A 20,710-nucleotide genomic window follows, 5' to 3' on the forward strand; every position below is an offset into this window, starting at 1 on the left:
ATAGGGAGAGAGAGAATAAGTAACAGAAGTAGGGGAAAGGATGCGAGAAGAGCACAGGAGAAGACAGGAATGGCTGAAATGGAAAGGAAACATGAAATTTGAAGTGACAGGGCCAGTCTGAGGCAAGGAAACAAAGGGAAGGAGGCAGCGTAATGAAAAAGAAAGAGATGCAGAAGTAGCAACAAATAACCAACCAAGGGAGGCAATTATCTAAAAGGCTGCTGAACAGGGAGATGCCTTATTGAGCTGCTATCTCGGGCACTACTGAGCCTGGAAGGCTTCCCTGCCCGCAGCCCTTAGCGTATCATGCCATTCAAGGGGTCTCCCCCGCAGATTTTGCCATCTGGAGGAGCTCTGGTGTATTCCCTCTTGCCTCCTTGCTTCTCCATCTTATTTAAATTCACATCACTTTTTGCCTGTCCAAGTCTCTTACTCTCTCATTTATCTTTGTAACTGTTATAATTCAGTGTTGTGGCATTTTAACTGAATTATAATTTCAGTTTCTGAGACAGGAATACGTGCAGGATGAAGGACAAGATCCGTTTCAATCTAATGATTGAAAAGCATACTTAAATTAACCTGGGAATAAATATATTAAAAAATGTCCTTTTGCTCCCCAGGTTGGTGTTGTGTAAGCTGAGTATGTTCTATCATAGATGTATTTTCACAGTTGGGACTGTTTCCTCAGCACAGGCACTGAAATTGTGTTTTTCAGATCTCAAAACTAATTGAATATTCCTGGAAGAAATAACCAAGGAAAATGTATATTCAACAAGTGCCCTGTCAATCAAAATCAACTTACAGTGGGAAAAATGCAGTGTCAGTGACTGCTTCTTCCCTTTGGTGCTTGCCAGAAGCACAAGACAAACTGAACTGTGGTAACCAGCCGGGCTGAGGAATGGGCCGAGGGGGACAGGCATCATAAAAACTTACCAGTCTGAAGTTGAAAGGGCAGGCACCGGGGGCACAAAGATTTGAACTCACGTTGATACTTTGCTGTGGTATCTTACTGGAGGCGCCCAGAGCGGGGCATTAGTCATCGACCTGGGTGCCATTAACAAATTATTCAAAACCAGGTGCAAAAGATTGGATTGATTGAGTTAGGCAGGAACAATGAAAGCGGTTTCTTAGTTTCTCAGAATTCAGCTCTTTAAGATTGGCTTTAAATAATGTAGTTATCGTTAAACTTTTTATAGCACAATTATATATTTCTATAAGATATAGATAAGATATATATTTATATCTTAATATTTCATAACAGATTTTCCCAATGGGAGCCCTTAAAGATATTCTTTTTACAAGTCTCAGCAGCTCTCCCTGTTTCAGTGAGAATTAGTTGTGGTTTTAATAAATGATCTTTGAAACAAACAAGAGGAAATTCCTTTGAATACCATTCTTTCACTATGTACATAAAAAGAAAAATCTACCATCTAGTAAATTATGCATCTGAATTAATCAACCTAATAAGTAAATACTCTTTTTTTCCCAGTCAGGCAGGAATATGACCAGTGCATCTGTCGTATGGACCAGAGAGAATAACCAGAAATCTTAAAAAAAATAAGGTCAAGGCATTACTAATACTCTAAAAGGCTCAGTTGTAAAAACTGTGTGTTATAGGATGAACTGCCAGCCATTTATATGTCTCAGTCATCAGAGCAGTCACACTGGGCCAGGTCAAAGGTAGCTCTCACCAGAATCCTGGCTCCTGCTCCTGTTAACGTAAGCCTATTCCTGAACCCCAAAACCTTCCTCAACAGGAAAAAAGGGAAGCGCGCATTGTCTGCACACCTTGGTGGATGCTTGATAAGATGAACTAGCATTTTGCAGATCAAAGTTATGGATGAAGACGAGGGAGATAATGAGATAATAAATGCTTCTGTGTATCTGGAAATAAATGTGTTTCTCTTCAGAAATAAAACCTGAACAAAATCCAGTAACCAGTAGCAAGTGTCTGAGACAGGCAGAACAGAGCAAACCAACCATGACCCTTCTCTGGTGGAGTGACCAACAGACAGGAAAAGTTGCTATATCATTGAAAAGTGCCAAGCAGTAATTGGGAACCTTACATGTCTTTGGAAGCTTCTGTTTGGGTGGCACCTAGAAATGCCTCCATCATTGTGGAGATGATGAGGCTCTGGTGTCACGTAAAAATACAAATCTGATACCAAAAGCTTTAAGGCATCCAGACACATTTTTGTTCTGCAGCCTACATTACTTATCAAGATGAGCTAAAATCTTCATTGTGGTATTTTGAAGTCAGATAGTTAGCCACTGATTACACTAGGGTCACATCTCACTTTGTTTCTCTTTGCCTTTTGGTTTGGGTTTGGTTTGTTTTTAATTCCACCATCTTCTATCCTTTTCATTCTTTCAGCCTTTTTTAGAGGACCACCAAACAATCTCTTTCAAGCTCGGTTGCCTGGAAAGATAAAGAAAAGAAGATTTTAGCCGGGAATTCTTCTGCCAACTGTCTAAGACAAATTAAGTAATTTAATTTTCAGATTTTGCATGAAATGCGTTGGTTTCAATATACAAATCTAATTCACTTAACTTTGCAGTTATGAAAAGCATTTCTAGGGCCATATTCTACGTTCTCTTTTCTGGTGAACACTACCCAAGGAATACTAATTAGAGTGCTTGAGGAGTAAGGTAAGCAAGGCTGGCAGAGTCTGAGCTTTTATTTACTCTGTGTTATCTTTGTCCAAATGTTCAAAGCAATATGGGTGGTGACTGATTCACTAGTAAATTCAAAACAGCATGTGTGTACAAAAGGCTGCCAAGTTTCTCATGTATATTGCTATTTGTGAGAAGCTATGCACAGACAAAAAACAATCAACCAGTTTCTTAATTTCATTTTATATCTTTATTCCCATTGTAAGTATTAACAATCATCCAAAAGACCATTTAAATTTGGTTTGGATACACAATAGCATTAATCACAGTCCAGTTTTGTTTTGTGTTTTTTTACTGCAGTTCTAGTATTTTGTGATCTGTTTTAGTAGTTCTGTTGTTGGTGTATTTGCTTCCAGCAAAATAGATTTTTCAGTGTTTGTAGATTATTTTAAAAGATCGTTAAAGATAAAAAAATCCATAATGCAATGATTAACAGTACATTAATAAAGCTAATTATCTTCCATTTAAGATTAGTAATAAGTATGTTTGATGACCTGGCACTTACACTTTGTTGTGCATTGTCTGTTCTCTTTTCAAAATAAGTCCATAAACAATGACAATATAATTTTTCATTACAGCTGTTTATTGCAGTAACATTTTTAATTGGATTGAAATTCTTTTAAGAGAATGAGGTAAGTAAAACAACCCCACACAGTAAAAGGTTCTGTTTAAGCAAATGACAAGTTACACACAATCCAACGCTAAGGCAGTATCACAACGTATAGATTAGAGTGGATGGAAAACATAAAGGATTTTCTAAATTCATTTGCTTATTATTATGTGGGGAAAACACATCACGGACTGTATTTCAGTCTTCAAGAAAAGAAGAGTCACAAAATACAGTCAAAGAGACATCTTTCCTCATATCTTTTAAAAGCCTGTGAGATTAATTCCTTCATCAAATTCATTAATGTAAAAGTGAATTCAGAAAACTTGTTTGTGCAAGCGGTCCTGTTAAATTATGAATACCAATAATAAATTCTTTAGTTCCTCATTTATTTGCATACTTTGCATACGAACAGGCATGAAAATATGCCTATTGTTTAGCCATACAGAGAGCTAATATGTATGCTTATGTTGTATGATGTCAGAAAAGGACAAATTCTTAATCAGAGTAGAGAGGAAAGAGAGGCAAAGAGGAAAACAGATGATGCATGAGAACTTTGTTAGTGTTCTTAGGATGACTTCGTTAGTGTTCTTAGGATGACTTCTGTGTGCAAGAAAATGTGTGCTTTGGATATAGAATAGTCAGCTAACAACTCTTTATTTCTTGTGTAATGAAGTAAGTTTGGGGTCAACATCAGCTTCTAAAAGGGATTTAAACCAGAGATACAGATAGTTAGGTGAAGGAAAAGAGGAAAGGGGAAGGGGACTGAGCCCTGATCATACTACCCTAAGTTTTGTCTGAGCACCAGAGGGAGTGGAACATAGTGGGACTAAGAGGAGGAATGCCAATTTCAGAAGGAAACTGGCTGAACTGACAGCGCTCTGGCTCAGGACAGACTGAATGGGGGGCTCACCGCACACTTCTGGCGGGCCTACTTCCCTAAGACCTTATTCCAGTCATAGCAGGTACGTAAGACATTAACCTAGCCCTTTCACAAGTTGCAGGAAAGCTGGAATTCCTGCGTCTGATGCATAGGGAGGTACAGGTGTTTTCAGGGACTGTCCTCTTTTTGTATTGCTCTTAGTGGTTGTGGTACCTGGAGATACTCCACCTAGTAACCATTCACCATTTTACCCTCCTGTCACAACTTTCCACACTTGAATATCAATGTAGCATTTATTTGTACTCATAACATTCAGTTCTCTTCACTACTATTTAATACATACATAATGTTAACCAGCAAGAGATGCAAATTGTAATCTTGTAGATGAGCTAACAGAATCTTCCTATTTCTCCATTACCTACAGATTGCATTGTGAAACATCTTTTCCGGTCTTAGCTCTTCCTTTAAGCATGCATACGCACATACATGCACACACACACACACACACGTGCAAACACAAAGAGTATGTGTAATACAGTACTCAGAGGAGTTATTGGACCTACTTCGAAACAACGGCACATAGGTGTTGGAAGAAGTGTGGCACTAAGGGGTGCTACAGCCAGAGCATACCGCATCTGGAGAACTGGGTTTAGCAGCTCGTGGCCCCCATGCACATCTTTTCTTTGTTTCAAGGTTACCTTCATTACATGGAGGATGGGGACCTGACCCTTCAAACACTTCTTGCACTGTGCGTTTCTGTTGATGTCAGGAAGGCTACATTGTATAATGAACTCTACATTCACTAATAGGTACAGCAGCAATGTTTAAATAATTTCATATAATGAACAAGAGCTGTGCTTTAGGATTATTTTACCTTAAATCAAATTTCAGTCATGCAGTCCTAGAGTACAATACATATGCATGGTTACAGATAATTCCGCATGAAGACTGAATGCTTTGGTGTCCTCTATGCACCTTTTTAAACAATCAGTACCTCACAAAAATGTTTCAGTATCATTCCTCACATTATATACCCAGTGCACCTCAAAATGATTTGTATTTCATTTTACACTTTATACATAATATCAGATTTGCATTTTAAGTATCAAAAATATGTTGTTAAAAGATCTTAATAGTAAATGTCATAAATTAAGAGTTTTCATCAAAGGGCAAAGTGATTCAAGACCTTTGGTGAATGGATGATGAAAAAGAAACATTCCAAAAGCTACACATGATTCATAGACTTATGCTACCAACAGCTGCCCAATCAGCTCCGGGTTTCTGTCCTTTATTAATGCCATGATAAGGGCAGCGGCAGAATTTACTGTCTCCTGAAGCAGCAAATGGTCCTGGGGAAAAAAAAAAAAAGGAGAGGGGCAAACAATATGTTAACAAAAGTGGAAAAGGTAAGTATTTAAAATAAATTTCCAAGTATGCAAAATTACCATACGATTGTTGAAAAAAAGTAAAAACATTTATTTGCACTTACTAGAAGAAGAATTTCTAAAACTTGTATTTTAAGGAAATACAATTTCATAGTTATGTCCATTTTCCAATCTCCATGATGATTTAAAACACAAAATTATTTTTTAAAAAGGAATATATTTTAGCTGCTTGAATTAGTGCCATCTATCCAGAGACCACCAAAACAGAAGCTTGGTTTTGTTACTTGCTTCTTAACTGGTTTTTAAAATCTAAAAGGTAGTCAAAATTTTGGATTTGAAAACATTGGAACAAAATTGAGGATTTAATTGAGTAGCATAGTTAATATAACTTTAAGTACCCACTGAATTCCATCTGTAGTCTACAAGCTACTTAAATTCACAAAGGCATTTAAGCACTGGGACTTCAGTAGTTGAGGCTGATCTTTGTAACAAATAACTTTCAAAAGTAGTCTGGTTTTGATAGGCAAGTATAGAGACCAACACAGGAAGAAGTAATAAACTGAGACTTTGATTCCACGCTTCCAAGCACTCCAGCTCACATTTGAAAGAGTCCTTTGTCTAATTGCCAAGGTTTCTTAATTGTATTGACTATAAAAGGTTGGCCTCTTGCTACCAGTAACATTTTCATTTGCGCACTGGGAAAACATTGGTAGGTGTAGCCAGGCACGGACGCATCCCTGGAGAGAGAAATAGGAGGGAACAATTCCTGTGAACCAACACAGAAAAAGGAAAGTCTGCAAAACTCTAGGGAGAATCTAGAAGAGTTTCAAATACAGAAGGGAGCTATAAAGAGAAAGCAAGAGCTGTTCTCTGCATCACAGTGGATAAAACTGGAAGCAATAGGCTTAAGGGAACTTAAAACTGGGATATAAGAAGTCAGGAAAGTGTTTTAACAGTAAGGACTGGTATACAATGCAACAGAGTATTGGACAGACAAAGGAAACTCCATCATGAGGGTGCTGTAACATGAGACCCACATACATGTAAAATGGGATGCAGGTAGAGCTTCCTGCCTGGGGCAGGCAGCTGGAGCAGTCTGATTCTCTGTCTTTTCATCACTACTTTTCTAAGATGCTGCATCAAGGAATAATTGGTAGATGACAAGTTTAAGACACTTGGATTAATGGAGAAAGAGGAAATGGTTTCAACAACTTATATAAAAACATAATGTTAATCACTGCTTTTTAAGGAATAGGCTACTGCTGAGGGGACCTACCTGTTCAACCAGTACAGAGGGGAGCTGCAGACTAAGAAGTTGGGGCTGAAGGAAAAATTGATAGGGGAAAAGTATGCCTGGGACACTCTAAAATATTTAGCATTATGTTTTATAATGGTCTTACTAACTTTTTTGCTTTACGTAAATGACAGGAAAAATGCTAGAGAGGTAAATGGATAGAATTAGAAATAGCTAGTTTATACCCGGTTCTTTTATCATTCCTGGAAAAATGATACTTGCATGTGACTAGATTTTTATCCAAAAAATGATCAAATAAGTGAGCTGTTACAATTTGTAACCCCCCAAAAGATTACACTCCTCACAAATTCATGTTATATATTCTAATATGCAGTAAAATTATTAATAGTGGTCTAAAAAATTGTCTTAGAGTAAAACCGTTCACCATGGCTGTGTCTTGCTGTTTACCGAGTGACACCTCCCATCCAGTTACACAAGGAGCGCAGAAGTCTGGTCCTGCTCCTCCAGTCCCTTTTGTCATGGACTGAGGGTGCAAAAAGAGAAGCTCGGAATCCACTACTCCAGCTTGGGAGGGGTTTCACTCCCCTATTTCCCATGGGTATATACTGCTGTACAATGTACAAGGAGAGCGGAAGTCACGTGCATACACCCACTCAGACGGAAAACCCTGCTGTCGCTTTCAAGATCTAGCAACACATTTCTTGATATTCAGCAGTGCCAATCTCTCTGCACCCCTCATTGCGTTTTGTTCAGTTTGCCTCGAAGAAGCGCTTCACAGTTACGGACACTGTTTTCCAAATGGGCTTCCAGCCATATCTGAAGTTGGCTGGAGGTGTATTTTTTTTTCCCATTTCACAAAAAAGAAAAAAAAAAAAATACACCTGGCCAGGAATGCTCTTAATGTTTCTCCCAATAAATCTTTCCACATCCTCTGTTGGTTACTGGATTCAGCACACATTCCTTTGCAGTAATAAATTATTTAAGTTTTTGAACATAAAAGGAAGGAAGAGAAAGAAATTTAACTTTCACAGGAGAGATTGAAAGTGACAAGTAAGACTTTTTTTAGACTGAAAAAAGCTTTTTCCCAAGCCAAACATAAGGCTTTAGTGCTAATTTCCATGTTCTGAAGGAAAGACATGCAAAAAATTATGACCAGTATTTGTAACACAGGCAACGCGGCACAGTAATGTGTACAGAAACCTGCATGCAGAAGTGGTCTATAAACCACACTGGAATAGACTGGTGAATTGCAATTTGTTCAAAAAGAGAAACACAAAAAGTAAGCAGCGCCAATTAAGATGCATTTTCAAGTTTTACAACTACTCCACCCCTAATAATCTGATTATTAGTAGTAGTATTATTATAACTATTCAGGAAACCTCCTGGTTCCTGTCTCTCTCAAAATCAATCAATACAATGGCAGGAACAATGAACTGTCAGACAGGATTGGCCTCTGTGCAGGACTGGTCCCTGTCAGTCTGTTCTTTGGAAATAAACAGAAGTGTATTATTTAAGTGAATATACAAGATCTTAAATAAGATAAGAAATGTAATAGAATGAATAGATGTTCTTCACTTTATGCAGTTACAGCTGATGGTTAAATGACATCATGAAGCATGTACTGAAGCTTTCAACAGGGCAACCCTTTAAAGTATTTATCACCGGGATTACTAATCTTTAGATTTATGCTGTCGCTCCTTCCCAGTAACACTGTCCCAGACTGATCTCAGGGTCAGCTATTGACTGAACAGTGTCCAGCACCTGGGCCTGCGAGCCCAGGCAGGAGAAATCAGTGCCACAAAGGTCAAGTATGTGCCAATTTTACCTTGCTTTATTCTCACAGCCACAGTCTTACTGGAAAGATGTAGTAAATAATGCAAAAAACTGGACTCTTCCAGGAATTTCAAAATCATTGTATATCCTGTATCTTTCTGAGAATCAAAACTCGCTCTTATGCTAGGAATCATCACTGTAGTATCCGGTTGTCATAGCCTGTGCATAATTTATAACATTTGTTGATCAATTCTAGTCCTTATTATCAAGAAAAAGAGAACAGAAAAAGAAATTTTAGCAACTGAAAGAGAACATGCTGTTCAAAGTGTAGGCATAACGCTGACTGACACAATAGTTAAGTCATATCTTAAGTGTTCTTTCCTCTCCTCTGAATCCTGATGGGAATTTATTTCATTTTAGGCCATTACTGTGTATGGAAGCGGATGTTTTCAATGTGCCACAATGATACTTAGCTTTTTCCTAAGTAGTTATAGGTAATTTAGAGGCCAGCAGTGTTTATGAATAATATTAAAAAGAATTTAAGCGACAGAATTCAACAACAACCCAGGAAAGAAAAAGAATCTTGTGGGTCTTTATTAATTTGAAGTTAAACAAATAAGCGAACACTGCAAGTCCCCCGGCTATACCCTTAAAACACCCATGTTTCTGGCACTGCAATGTTATTTCTGGCAACAGTGCTGATTACAGCTGATAGTGCCTACAGGGAGGCTTCAGTAAGGATGCCAGGACAAATTTAATCTACCACACCTAACTCCATGGCACATACAGGCCTCCGATCCTCTTTTACATTCAATGGCATAGCATTAAATCTTTCAAAAATCTCACTATTAGATGCAGGAAGTCAAATAATCAAGCAGAACCAGGTCTTCACATGTCTAACTGCCCGACGTGTTTGCATATATTGTAACGATGATAAAAACCAGGATGTCAGAACAGAACGATCAATAGAAGTCCCCGCGTAGCCCACAAGAGCTCTCGCACGTTATTGCCCACCCACTGCTCAGTGTTGCAGACTCCAGGCAGAGAACATACTGCAGCACACTCGTCAGGAGCGCGTATCCGGGCACGCGCCGGATGGATCAAACGCGAATCGTTCTTTCCCTCATCAACGAAATCCTTAAAAAAGACCGTGACCTTTAAATAAGAGTTGGAGGCAGTAACGACTTTAATGGATTAATGACTGTAGTTCCACACGATCAGCTGGTGTGCCATGATCCTCTCGAAACCATTGTGATATTCACTGTCTATTCATTTCATCCAGTTGACTTAAATGAGTCTCTTGTAAAAAAGAAAAACCAAAAACCCCTAACATTTCTTGGCCATTAATAAATAGAATTTTTTATTGTTTGAACAGATGATTAACTACATTTATAAGCTAAAAACAAAACTTTTACCACTTTATATTTATGTACTTTGGAAAAGAAAGTACTCAGAAATACTGCCAATCTTATAAACCATAAATCCACATAACAGCACTTTGATTCCAAAATAAAATATCCACTTTGTCTGTTATTAAATAGTAAAAATATTCCAACATAACTGTATTGTGTGATGGTTGTAACTCATACTCAGAATTTATTTGATGTAGAGTTACTGACTGTAGGGGTTTTCTGGTCTGCAGAATAAGACTGGGAATGGATACAGGGACAGAGTTAAAGTTGTGTTTGGAATATGCAATCTGATATTTTACAAATGTGCATTTATTTAAGAAACTGTGAGGATATCTGAATATTTACTGACATTCCCCTAACGATTCATTTCCTTGTTTCAATCTGTTGAGGATTTATTTTTTTTCCCCCCAGATGGAACTTCACATACATGTATTTCAATTTACATATGTACTAGTTCAGTTTAAGCATAGCTTGAAAAACACATACTACCCTTTATAGCTCAAAAAAAAAAAAAAAAAACCAAACCTCTGCAGGTATTACCTCTGCCTTTTACTGCATCCCTCCAAAAGAATAAAACAGCTGTGTTCCATTATTTTCACTCTGTTTTGCCGTAATATTGTTTGACTTTCCATTTAATACAGTTTTTAAAAACGAATAGAACTGTAATGTTAGCCCAGATTATATGGCTGACGGGAAACCTGAAAACATGATTTAAAGGTGCTACTAAACTTAGGGAACATGAATATGAATACGCTTGTACCAGGAACGGAAGGAGGGCCAGGGCATGCGCTGGCGTGGCCCTGCCCTTGCTGTTCCATTGTCAGCCGGCTCCCTGGCACAGTTTCGGCTCCCGCCAGCTAACATGTTCCCAGACAATGGCTGGGCATGGTTCAGGGGACAGCGCAGGCCAGGGACTGCTCCCAAGGGACAGTCGGAATGAAGCCACCCTCTTTTGGGAAAACGAGAACTTAGCCATATGGACATGAGGCACGCTGTGCCTCTTCGCCCTAGGACAAGAGAACCGTGCCTGGCCTGTTTCATTTAACAGTATAGATGCAGCCGAAGTATCGCTGGAGGTGGCAGTTGTGCCTTTCTCTCCTCACCCAAATGCACCAAGAACACATAGCACACCCACCAAATAATGCCACCCAGAACGAGGCACAAGTCCCATGTAGCTCCCACAGAAACACAGTCATTGAAAAAAAGATTAACTGCTCAATGGACACCTTTCCCACCAAAACAGAGGAGAGAGGGACAAACCACGCCGCAGGACAGCACTTGTGCTGCACTGCACGTTCCTGCCACCTTACGGAAAAAGGCTGGAGCCAGCAGGAGGACCGTGTGATGGAGCATGCCCGCTGCTCCCTTTCACAGGGTGGGCTTGGGTGCACACCAGGCACACCACAAGGCACGAGTGGAAGAGAAAAGGGCTGAAATAGTCTGTGTTCTGGCAGGCATCTTGCAAAAGACTATGGTGGCAGTACAAGAGGAGCTGCTGTTAATTTAAAACTCCATGGGACGCTGCAATTTATACTAAGGCTATACCAGGTGCCTCCAAAACTCGCCGTGTGTCACATACTGGCAGTGTTTTATTTGCACTCAGAGAAACTGAGTAGAGAATCTAGCCTCAAAAACCTCAATACTTGAAATTTTCTTCTTTAACGCATATTTTTCATTTAAAAAGATGATCTGAAGAGGGACTGAGGTTCTTCCACTACTAGAAGTCAATTGTATAACATGGTTTGGTGCTTAATCTCACCAGGAGGAATTCCCTGTTGGATTCATGAAGAAGCATTTTTTCCTACTCAAGATATGTACTGGCATGCATCTACATACTAACGCAACCTCCATTTCTGTAACAGTTTGAATTAGTCTGAAGTCTCCTTTCTCCTTGATATGCTTCCACATCACATTTTTTAATCCATGTGCCAAAGAATCTATTGATAAGTGACATCTCATACATAACAACAATGCAGCAATTTACCTCAATAAGAAGATAGCTATGCAGATTATTCTAAAAGATAAGACAACTATTTCTCTAAATATTTTTAGGTTCCCTTTCAAGTGATACAGAAATAAATTAAGGTAGCATTTGAGTTCAGATAGGTAGCTGCGTTCAAAATTACTCCAACAGGTTCACAATTAAACCTCTGTATATACAGCCTTGCTTCCTTTCTGAACTAAGAAAACGCAAACAATTCTTCATTAGTGGATGCTCCTCAAAATAGAAATAATTTAGAATTGTAGATACTTTGGACATAATGAGGGTTGAGAAAAGAGATGAGTGGCACTGGGAGAACCAAATTGTCACTGAGCTAATGGTGCTTAGCAGACGTCTTAGTTAATGAGCTCTGATAGATCTGAGTTAACTCTCTGCAGTTAAATGGTTGTACATCCATGCTACCATCAACCCAAACTAGGATAAATTGTGCATAAACATGTGATACCGTACTGTATCTCCCTCTCCTGTACCATTGCTTAACCAAACCTCTTATAATTTGTCATAAGAAAATGGAGAGCCATCAACGTTTAAAATGACTGAGGACAGACAGCTGTCTTAATCTCCTGAAGCCTGGAAGGATTATGTCTCTAATGCTATCGCATGTATCTTTTCACCCAAGATTCACAGATTTTAAACTGAAGGTAAGCATCGCTCTTTTGTTAAAAAAAAAAACAGCAACAACAACACAGCACAAACAAACGAATTCCCATACAGGATTAATTCCTTTCTCTAGTACGAACAGAATAGACAGAATTCCCCTAAATCAGCAGTTTTAGAACAGCTCCATTATCTACACGCTCTGCAACATGTAAGTGACCAGAGTTCAGTTCTCCTCTTTGTATGAGGTGGTTAATCCACTCCCCAGCTCACACTTTTTTTGGATTGATTTAAAATTCCTATGGAGGAATACCCATTCTACATACAGTCACTGTACCACAACAGAAAGATGACGTGACTCCAGCCTATACGCTATCCAGATGCCTGGGGAGCAAGTGAAAGCTCTGTTCTAACATTGCTCCAAAAGTTTGTTCTTCTAATGTAAAATAGACAAACGGTGTTTGCAACAGATGTGAGCTCCGTGCCAATGCCTCTGTCATCTGCAGACCTAGGTTTTATATTTCCTTGTTCTTGTCCTCTCCAAGTCTTCCCGCCCCCCCCCCCGAATAATTGTTAGTGTGATCATACTGAATAATCTGGACCAAAAAATTGCCTGAAGATTTTGTTATAAAGAGCATTTTCAGCGCATTCAGTCATTGCAGCTTAAGCAAGAGTTTTCATTCAGCGCTTACCACTATCTGATCTAAGCTGTTGGCAAGAGTGAGTGTGCCAGTAGTGACAGCACAACCGTCTGTCAACCATTTTTCTTCTCTAAGTTGTTCAAAAAGCTACCTAATGCTTGAGCTAGCAGCCAATTCTGCCACCTGTATAGGACTAGTATAAAAGTACTGGCAGAAATAAGCCATTTAACAGATGTGGTTGTCTGCAAAAGTATATTATGTGTTTGGGGTTTCTTAGAGGTGGTCTCTTAATACAGTATGTTACCAAATAAGACTATAATATGAAATGTATTCATGTTAATATATGTTACCGTACTACCTACAGGCCCAATGAGGTATCACACTGGTAACCTTGTAAAATACACCACAAGGGCTTTTAAGGGGAAAGGAAAAATGTTTCTTACTACCAACACAGGAAAAGTGAAATGCTCCTGCGGCACAGGAGACTTGCTTTCTCCTCTGACAACCAGCACTGCAAGTTGCTGAAAGTCGAAGAATGGACTGAAGTCGAGTGAAACTGTGGCAAGCCTTTCCTCAGGTTTTAGAAAGCTTTGGATCAACCTTGATAGCACTAACAAATTCATGTGGGAGTGGGATTTAAGCCTTCCACGCAGCAGCAGCAGCATTTAATAGTGTTTCCCTCAGTGTGTATGTGTGCTGGATCCTCTGCTGCCTGTGAGACTCTATAGACATTGCGAGAGTCTATAAATACTTTGATGGGCTGTGGCATTAAGTTTTGCAGGCGGCCAGGAATACATAGCAGACCCACCACACACACACATACAGAAAAAAATGGGTTAAGTAGTGCTGGCCTCCTGCAACACATAACACCCCCCTCATGCAAATCATTTACAGACCGTTGCAGTACACCAGGCACCAAGCGACGATGGAGCCGGTATGGATCACGTATGAAGGCATTTGACGCATGGGGCTAGTAGCAGAGCAAAAGCAGTTCAGCACAGTTTAGCTGGTTTTCTCCTATTCTAAGCTGAGAAACGCAGCACTTTCAAGCTCAAGTTTCACTCGATGACTTGGGTTTTAGCCCTAGTCAGCAGTAAGTAGGAAGGCAAAAATGTGTATATAGGGAAGACAGAGACACAAGTGGTGGGGGAACAAGCTAGGAGAAAGGGGGAAAGAAGAAACAGAGGTAAAAGATTAAGTACACTACTATCTCAATCCTGAAAATACAGAAAGATATGCCATCGCTAAAGATCAGGAGAGATTACTATCAATGTCAGAGGCTTTATCTGATAGGCAAACTGTGTCATATACTGCAGGTAAAACAAATAAATATCTTCAGAGTAAGACGTTTCTATCCAATGAGATCTGAGGTCATCAGTGCAATCATAAAATTATAAGTAGGTAAGTATCACATATCTGAATGTTTCTCTTTACTTTTAGAGCACTATGACATCATTACTTAGGGTCTGACAAATCCTACCTAGTGGAAACAGAGAAAACAATACACTTATTCATATAAAGTTCATATAAAGCAAAAAAGTACAACTTTTATGGTAAATTTAACACAGTATATTTCGATGTTACAGATTTTTCCTTTCTATCTCATTTTATATGGACAACATAGATTGGTCATTGCACTTTGAGAAAAAAATGAACACAGTAGTTTGCAAACATCTATGTTGCTAATATGCAGTACAAGGCATGAAACGCTTTAGCTATCACAGGTTACAGAACTTTGCATACAAATGTGCAGGAGCAGTTTCAGGTAATTTGTGACATGCTGTTTATGATTGTGATTATCAGTGCTATACAGAAAGACTGGGCAGCTTTAATTAGTGACTGTAACAAAATTGGAAAGTCTTTGGAAAGAATGAGTAATGCATTTGAATCTTCTGGGAGATGCTGAAAATCAGTGCAGAGGAAACGTGAGGATTTTTGCCATTCTCAGTCTAACACACACTCTTCTCCCCTCTTCTAGGTGCTAACTTCATATGGAATATTATGCATAATAGACATCTGGCCCTCCAAAATAAGAAGAGGCATGCTTGCACCCATTTCAATATAAGTGTTCTTATAAGTGTTCTTATGTTCAGTCATTAAAATCTTCATTACACAACTCCTACAGACTGTGAATAATCTGAAATACAAGCAGACGGCTGCAGTAACTAATGGATTGGAAACATTCCTCTTGATTACAGATAATTTATTTGAGATGGTTCAGAGGAAAAACTGTATAGCCTACTAAAAACCAAAATTAAAACTTCTCCTTTGGGGAAAGAAATAAACAAAACCCAAGAGATTCTGAGGGGCAAAGAATGTGTACACATGTGCTGAGCTATTGTTCACATCCCAGTCTTGTGGCTTCCAAACTTTTAGGTTGATAATATCAGTGCAGTGGGGTAAAGGCCACATTCCAATCTTGGTTACAGAAATACAAACCAAAGTAACTACAGTATTATGAGCCCAGTTATTTTGCAGTTGCAGAGACTCAAATTCAACTTTAAACCCTGTATTTTGCTACAGAAGACCTAGTACTTAACTGTTTCTAAACTGTCCTCTCAAAATTTCAAAAGCAGCTCTAAAGTAGCTCAAATGTCAGTGTTTTGAGTAGTGAGACACAGCGAGAGGGAGTGGCTGTCCAGAAGCTCACTGTCAAGCATTTGATATTACATATTTCCCTAATCTGATACTCTTAATTGAATCTGGCTAGTTGCTTGCAAGTGGCTCTTGAGTTGCATCATTTCATCATTCTGTGAGAAGGGACTGATTGCAGAATAAATCATAAAAACTTCATGTTTATGTTACAGACTGAAATTTGAAAACATCCTTCAATCACATCTTATTTTTAAAATTAAATATCGATCCTACATCTTTCACCTCATCACTCAAATTCTACTTCTTTGACCACTTTTGTGTGATGTTTAGGCACAGTCGCTCGCATCTGTGACTCCTTTTCCTGTCCACAACTGAGGGCCTACAGCTTACTGGAAGGCAAAAAATATAAATTCCTTACAATTCCAGGCTTTTATGTAAGTCCAAGCTAGTGTACTTCCCCCCCGCCCCCAAATACCAGACTGATGAAGAAACTGGAAAATTTCTGGACTGATGGCCAGAAATGAGACAACAGGTTACAAGGACATGAGGTGACTTGGAGAGTAAGAGGAGAGGAGTCAGCAGGGGAAAAACAAGTTACAACACAAGTTATTAATAAAGTTTCATTCCCTTTGTCTCTCACACCAGTATGACATTTTAATACATTAATTTTGTGGTAACTCTGATTGTTCTCAACACCCCCTTGCACAGAACACAGACTTGTTCCCTGCTCCAAAGCAGTCTTCACGCAGCAGTTGTAATAAGCAGGAAAGGAACTTGCATTTCTTGCAAGCACGAATAATTCTACGAGCAATGGAGCTGTAAACACCCTCAAGTATACTCAAATACACTCAAAACTGCTGTGAATGGAGAAAGCGTATTTGCCTTTATCGTTTTCTTTCAGGTATGTTGCCTACTCAATGTTCACCGACATACTTAAGACTGGACAGATTGTCCGAGCAGCACCCTAGGCCATGAACTGAATGAATCCCGATCCAGTATGCATGGGGAAAAAACAGTAGTTTCTAAAAACATGGATCCAAACTCCCAATTTATCTATTCTCTATTTCTTTGTTCTCCTTAGCTCTTAGCCTAAAGCCAGCGCAAATAGAGCAGTTGCCCATGTTAAAGTTTTCAGCTTAGCAATGGAGGAAGCATATAAATTTTGAAAAATTAATCCTAGAGGGAAGATGGTCCTCGGAGTCTGGTGTGAGCAGAGGCTGCATTCGGAAAGCAGCAGCAAACAGCCTGTGTCCAATCCAACAGACAGAGCAGAGAAGAATCACAAAACCACACCAGGAAAGCACTGTGGCAAAGCGCGCTCTTTTCAGCGAGCAGCTAGGAGGAATGGCGAGCGCCGGAGACACCTTTCCATGGAAGCATGGATGGTAGTAACGGATGGACAGGGCTGAGGGCTATAGTGCAATTTTTAAAGATACATCTGAAATATCCTCGAGCCAGCTAACTTGCTAGCAGCATGACTGGAAGAGCACAAAATGTCAACATGGACTGACCACACGTGCGCTTGCCCACTTTCTCAGCTGGTTTTTGCAGCCTCTTGGTAGCTCATGCTGTGATGGCTGTTCTGAGTCTGGGCCCCCACCTGATCATCCCTCCATAGCTTGAATCGCATGGAGGAACCTCTCCTACCACTAGCTACTCGTTAAACCATCACACAGCTGGAGGGCAAATAGCCAGTTTCCAAGAAAAAAATCCCCCTTTGAGCATAAGCCCAGTGATAGGAAGGCAGAAGAGGGCCCATAATTTGCCTTGTAGCTAAAACACAGCAAACTGATAAAGCAGTTAGTACCATTCCTCAGGGCCCACCAGTAAACCCTCATCCTTAAAATCAAAATGTATAATCCATACAATTGTAAGGATTACTTGTGGAGAACAGATGTGCTTGCTTTCAGATTCTAGTTTTCTTTTAGGCTATGAGAGTCCAGTTACAACACAAAAATAGAGTTCAGAGATGTTCTGTTACATAAAAATCACGGTTTGCCAAGACAGACTTCTCTTTCTTTCTGCCAGCTAATATCAGCCCAAACCATGTAACACAATAGCTTGTCTATATACAAATGCACTCAAAATGAAAATATATCCAAGTGATAAAACTCTTGTAAAATAGCAAAAAAAAAATTGTTTTGTGCTTTTAGAGAAATGGCTAATTTAAAACTTTAAAAAGAAATTGAAAGAAATTGAGTAAAAAGAAGTAAAAAGAAAAAATAAAGAGACGAAGGAACAAGTCTTGCTTTAGCAGACGGATTAACTGTACTCCATAATTAAGACATTTTATTCAAAATAAAACAGATGAAATATTTTGTTAGGTATGAACACATCTCTTTGTATGAGATTAGCATTCAATGTTAAGCTTATCCTTCAGGTATGTGGTATCTTGAGTTGCATAACAGAAGAGTCTGTTTTACAGCCTTTAACACTTCCAATTAAATTGCTACCAAAGTTTCCTTTCAAAACACCCTAAAACCATCTTGTGCCTACTTGCAACTTTAAATATGTCTGTGACTGTCTTCAAAGATAAGTTCGGTTCTCCCTAGTATCTTCTTGTAATAGGCATTTGATTAAGAAACTATTTATGACAGTTTCCAAGGGCATGACTAAACACGATGCCTAAGTTTACCACATCACTTACTCCTCACTTTAAAATTTGGGTCATCCAAAGCTAATGGAAATAAATGGGCTGAGAAAAAGTGACCAGTGTGATTTTCAGAGCGATGGACATTAGCCTTTTTCCTAAGAAAGGGGACTGCCATTCTTCCAAGAGACTAAAGTAGAAGAGGCGATATTAGTGTCTTGTAGACTGCCTGCATGTGGAGAGGTTTGGTTTTTTTTCAGCTTCCTTTGTAAAAGCTGGATATTCAGCTAAATATTACTATTGCCAATATTTAGAAGTGTTGCAAGAATCACAGTACTGGATATTAAGTAAATACCTGTATAATTCACTTGCAGGATCTCTGAAGTATTTTAAAATGTCAATTGGTAATAATATTTAAAATAAACTCAAGAATAATTTAGAGGGCTTAACAAAATTGTTGGATTATTTTCTGAATATAACTGTCAAAAATGAAAGCAAGCAGAACACCAAGTAGTTTTCAATCTAGTAGTAATTTTGACAGCAGTTAATCATTACAGATCCTGGACATAAGACTACTTTAAAAAGTCATTATTTTTTTGTAAAAACTGTGTTGTAATAACAATATTTATGTTTAAGGGAAATATAGTAGCTTGATTTTGTTGGGTTCTGGTCTTGATATCCATGGCTACTGAGGAAGTAACTCCCATGAAATGGCAGTTACTCAAGTGAGAACACTGGATGGCACAGATACGAATCTGAGCACCCACTGTATGAGCCCAGCTATGACAGCCTGTAGAGCTGTTATGTCATCATAGATTTGTTTGGTTAAAAAGGAAAGGAATGTAGTTCTGTTTAACCCTACCCAAAATGACAACCAGCTTAGTTGCTCAAATAATTAGGTGTTAGTTAAGAATGAATCTCCCAGTTCTTCAACTAGAAAGCACAACTTTTACTCTTTCTCCGACTTCTACTCAATTTTTTTTTCCTTCCATCTTCAGTATCTGCTTCCAAGTTCACAGCTGCCTTTAGAACTGGATGTATCTTTTTACATGGGCAATGGTTTCACATTGTTCATCTCCTCAGCCTGTATTGATTAGATGAATGTGTGGTTTGGCTTTTCATGGACATATTTTAAAAGTTTCCTCTGGACAAAAGAAGTAATCTCAAACTCCATTTCCACTAATTCATCTCTTGACTCAATATCTCTTTTGTCTTCAACAAACTGTATTCCCTTGTGCCTGCTCTTGGCCTGTTTTTACCTTGTATGCTCTACTTTCATAAATCTGCTGTCTATTCAATAAGCAGAACTACATTTGCAGCAGTATGTATGTGCCACAGCTTTGTCTCTTAACACTCTTACTTGTCTTCAGTCACAATGTCTCCTTCACGTTAACCACTGAGATTAACTTTCTATTATTTTCTTGAAGACTATGCATTAGGACTTTTGCATTAACTTTTGCTGCTGAATATCCTTTTGTATGTACAAAGTGAGATTCATTCTCCCAGTCAAAATCTACCACGAAACAGAGCTATGTGTGCCCTTCAAGGTCCATTAACAAAACATAGGCTGTCTTGTACTTGAGACTATGGTCTATGGACCTGCTCCAGTCCAAAGATGGGACTTGGTTCCTCATTCTCTCAGTTACTGCTTTCTGATTATTTCCTACTGGTTTCCACATATCCTCTCCTTTAATGAGATCTGACGCTAGCAGAAAGGATTTCCTGAATTGTTTAGCCTAACCTTCATCTGAAAAATATTCTTGTCTTCATGCCTTAGTTATTTTACTCTTCTTATAACATTGATGTTGCAGCACATTTTACATAAACTGCATATTATAATAGAAACAGGTATTAGAAAACAAACTCCCTGTCTTCCACTCCCCTTAAATTTTTTAAATATTTTTCAAATCTTTGCTCTCTTTACCAATATCCTGGAAAATATAAGCAAATAGTTCAGTTCTTCCAAAGAATCTAAAACCTACACTTTCAAGACCTTGCTTTTATATAAAGACTCATTAGGTCCAAATCCACTAGTGAAACCTTTCATACTTTAATGCATATACAACATATCAAGAGTATTATTCTGACTGATACGAGAATATCTGACTTATTTTTCTGGTTTGTTTTTGTTTTTGTTTTTTTTAAATGTTTTCAATACAATTTATAGGATTCTATAGTAGGATGGAAACCTGAAGCGCCCATTTTAATTTGTGTTATTTGTTTATGACCAATCTCAAAGCCTTATGAATATACACTAGAATTAATTTGTTCAAAAAAATTCAACAGAAAAATGTTGT

At 38.6% G+C, this 20,710-nt stretch overlaps 1 protein-coding gene across 1 annotated transcript in view; it reads right to left on the reverse strand.

Annotated features, from left to right (window-relative positions):
• Positions 1-5,407: 5,407 nt before the first annotated feature.
• The window catches only part of LOC104617788 (isoprenoid synthase domain-containing protein-like), a 69,522-nt gene continuing 54,219 nt past the window's right edge, over positions 5,408-20,710 (reverse strand). Inside the window, exon 7 of the mRNA XM_010283204.1 lies at positions 5,408-5,512. Within this exon, the coding sequence (XP_010281506.1) occupies positions 5,408-5,512 (105 nt within the window). The remainder of the gene's footprint in view (positions 5,513-20,710) is intronic.

This window comes from Phaethon lepturus, unplaced genomic scaffold (genome assembly GCF_000687285.1).
Source record: "Phaethon lepturus isolate BGI_N335 unplaced genomic scaffold, ASM68728v1 scaffold6423, whole genome shotgun sequence".
In the NCBI taxonomy this organism is placed as follows: Eukaryota; Metazoa; Chordata; class Aves; order Phaethontiformes; family Phaethontidae; genus Phaethon; species Phaethon lepturus.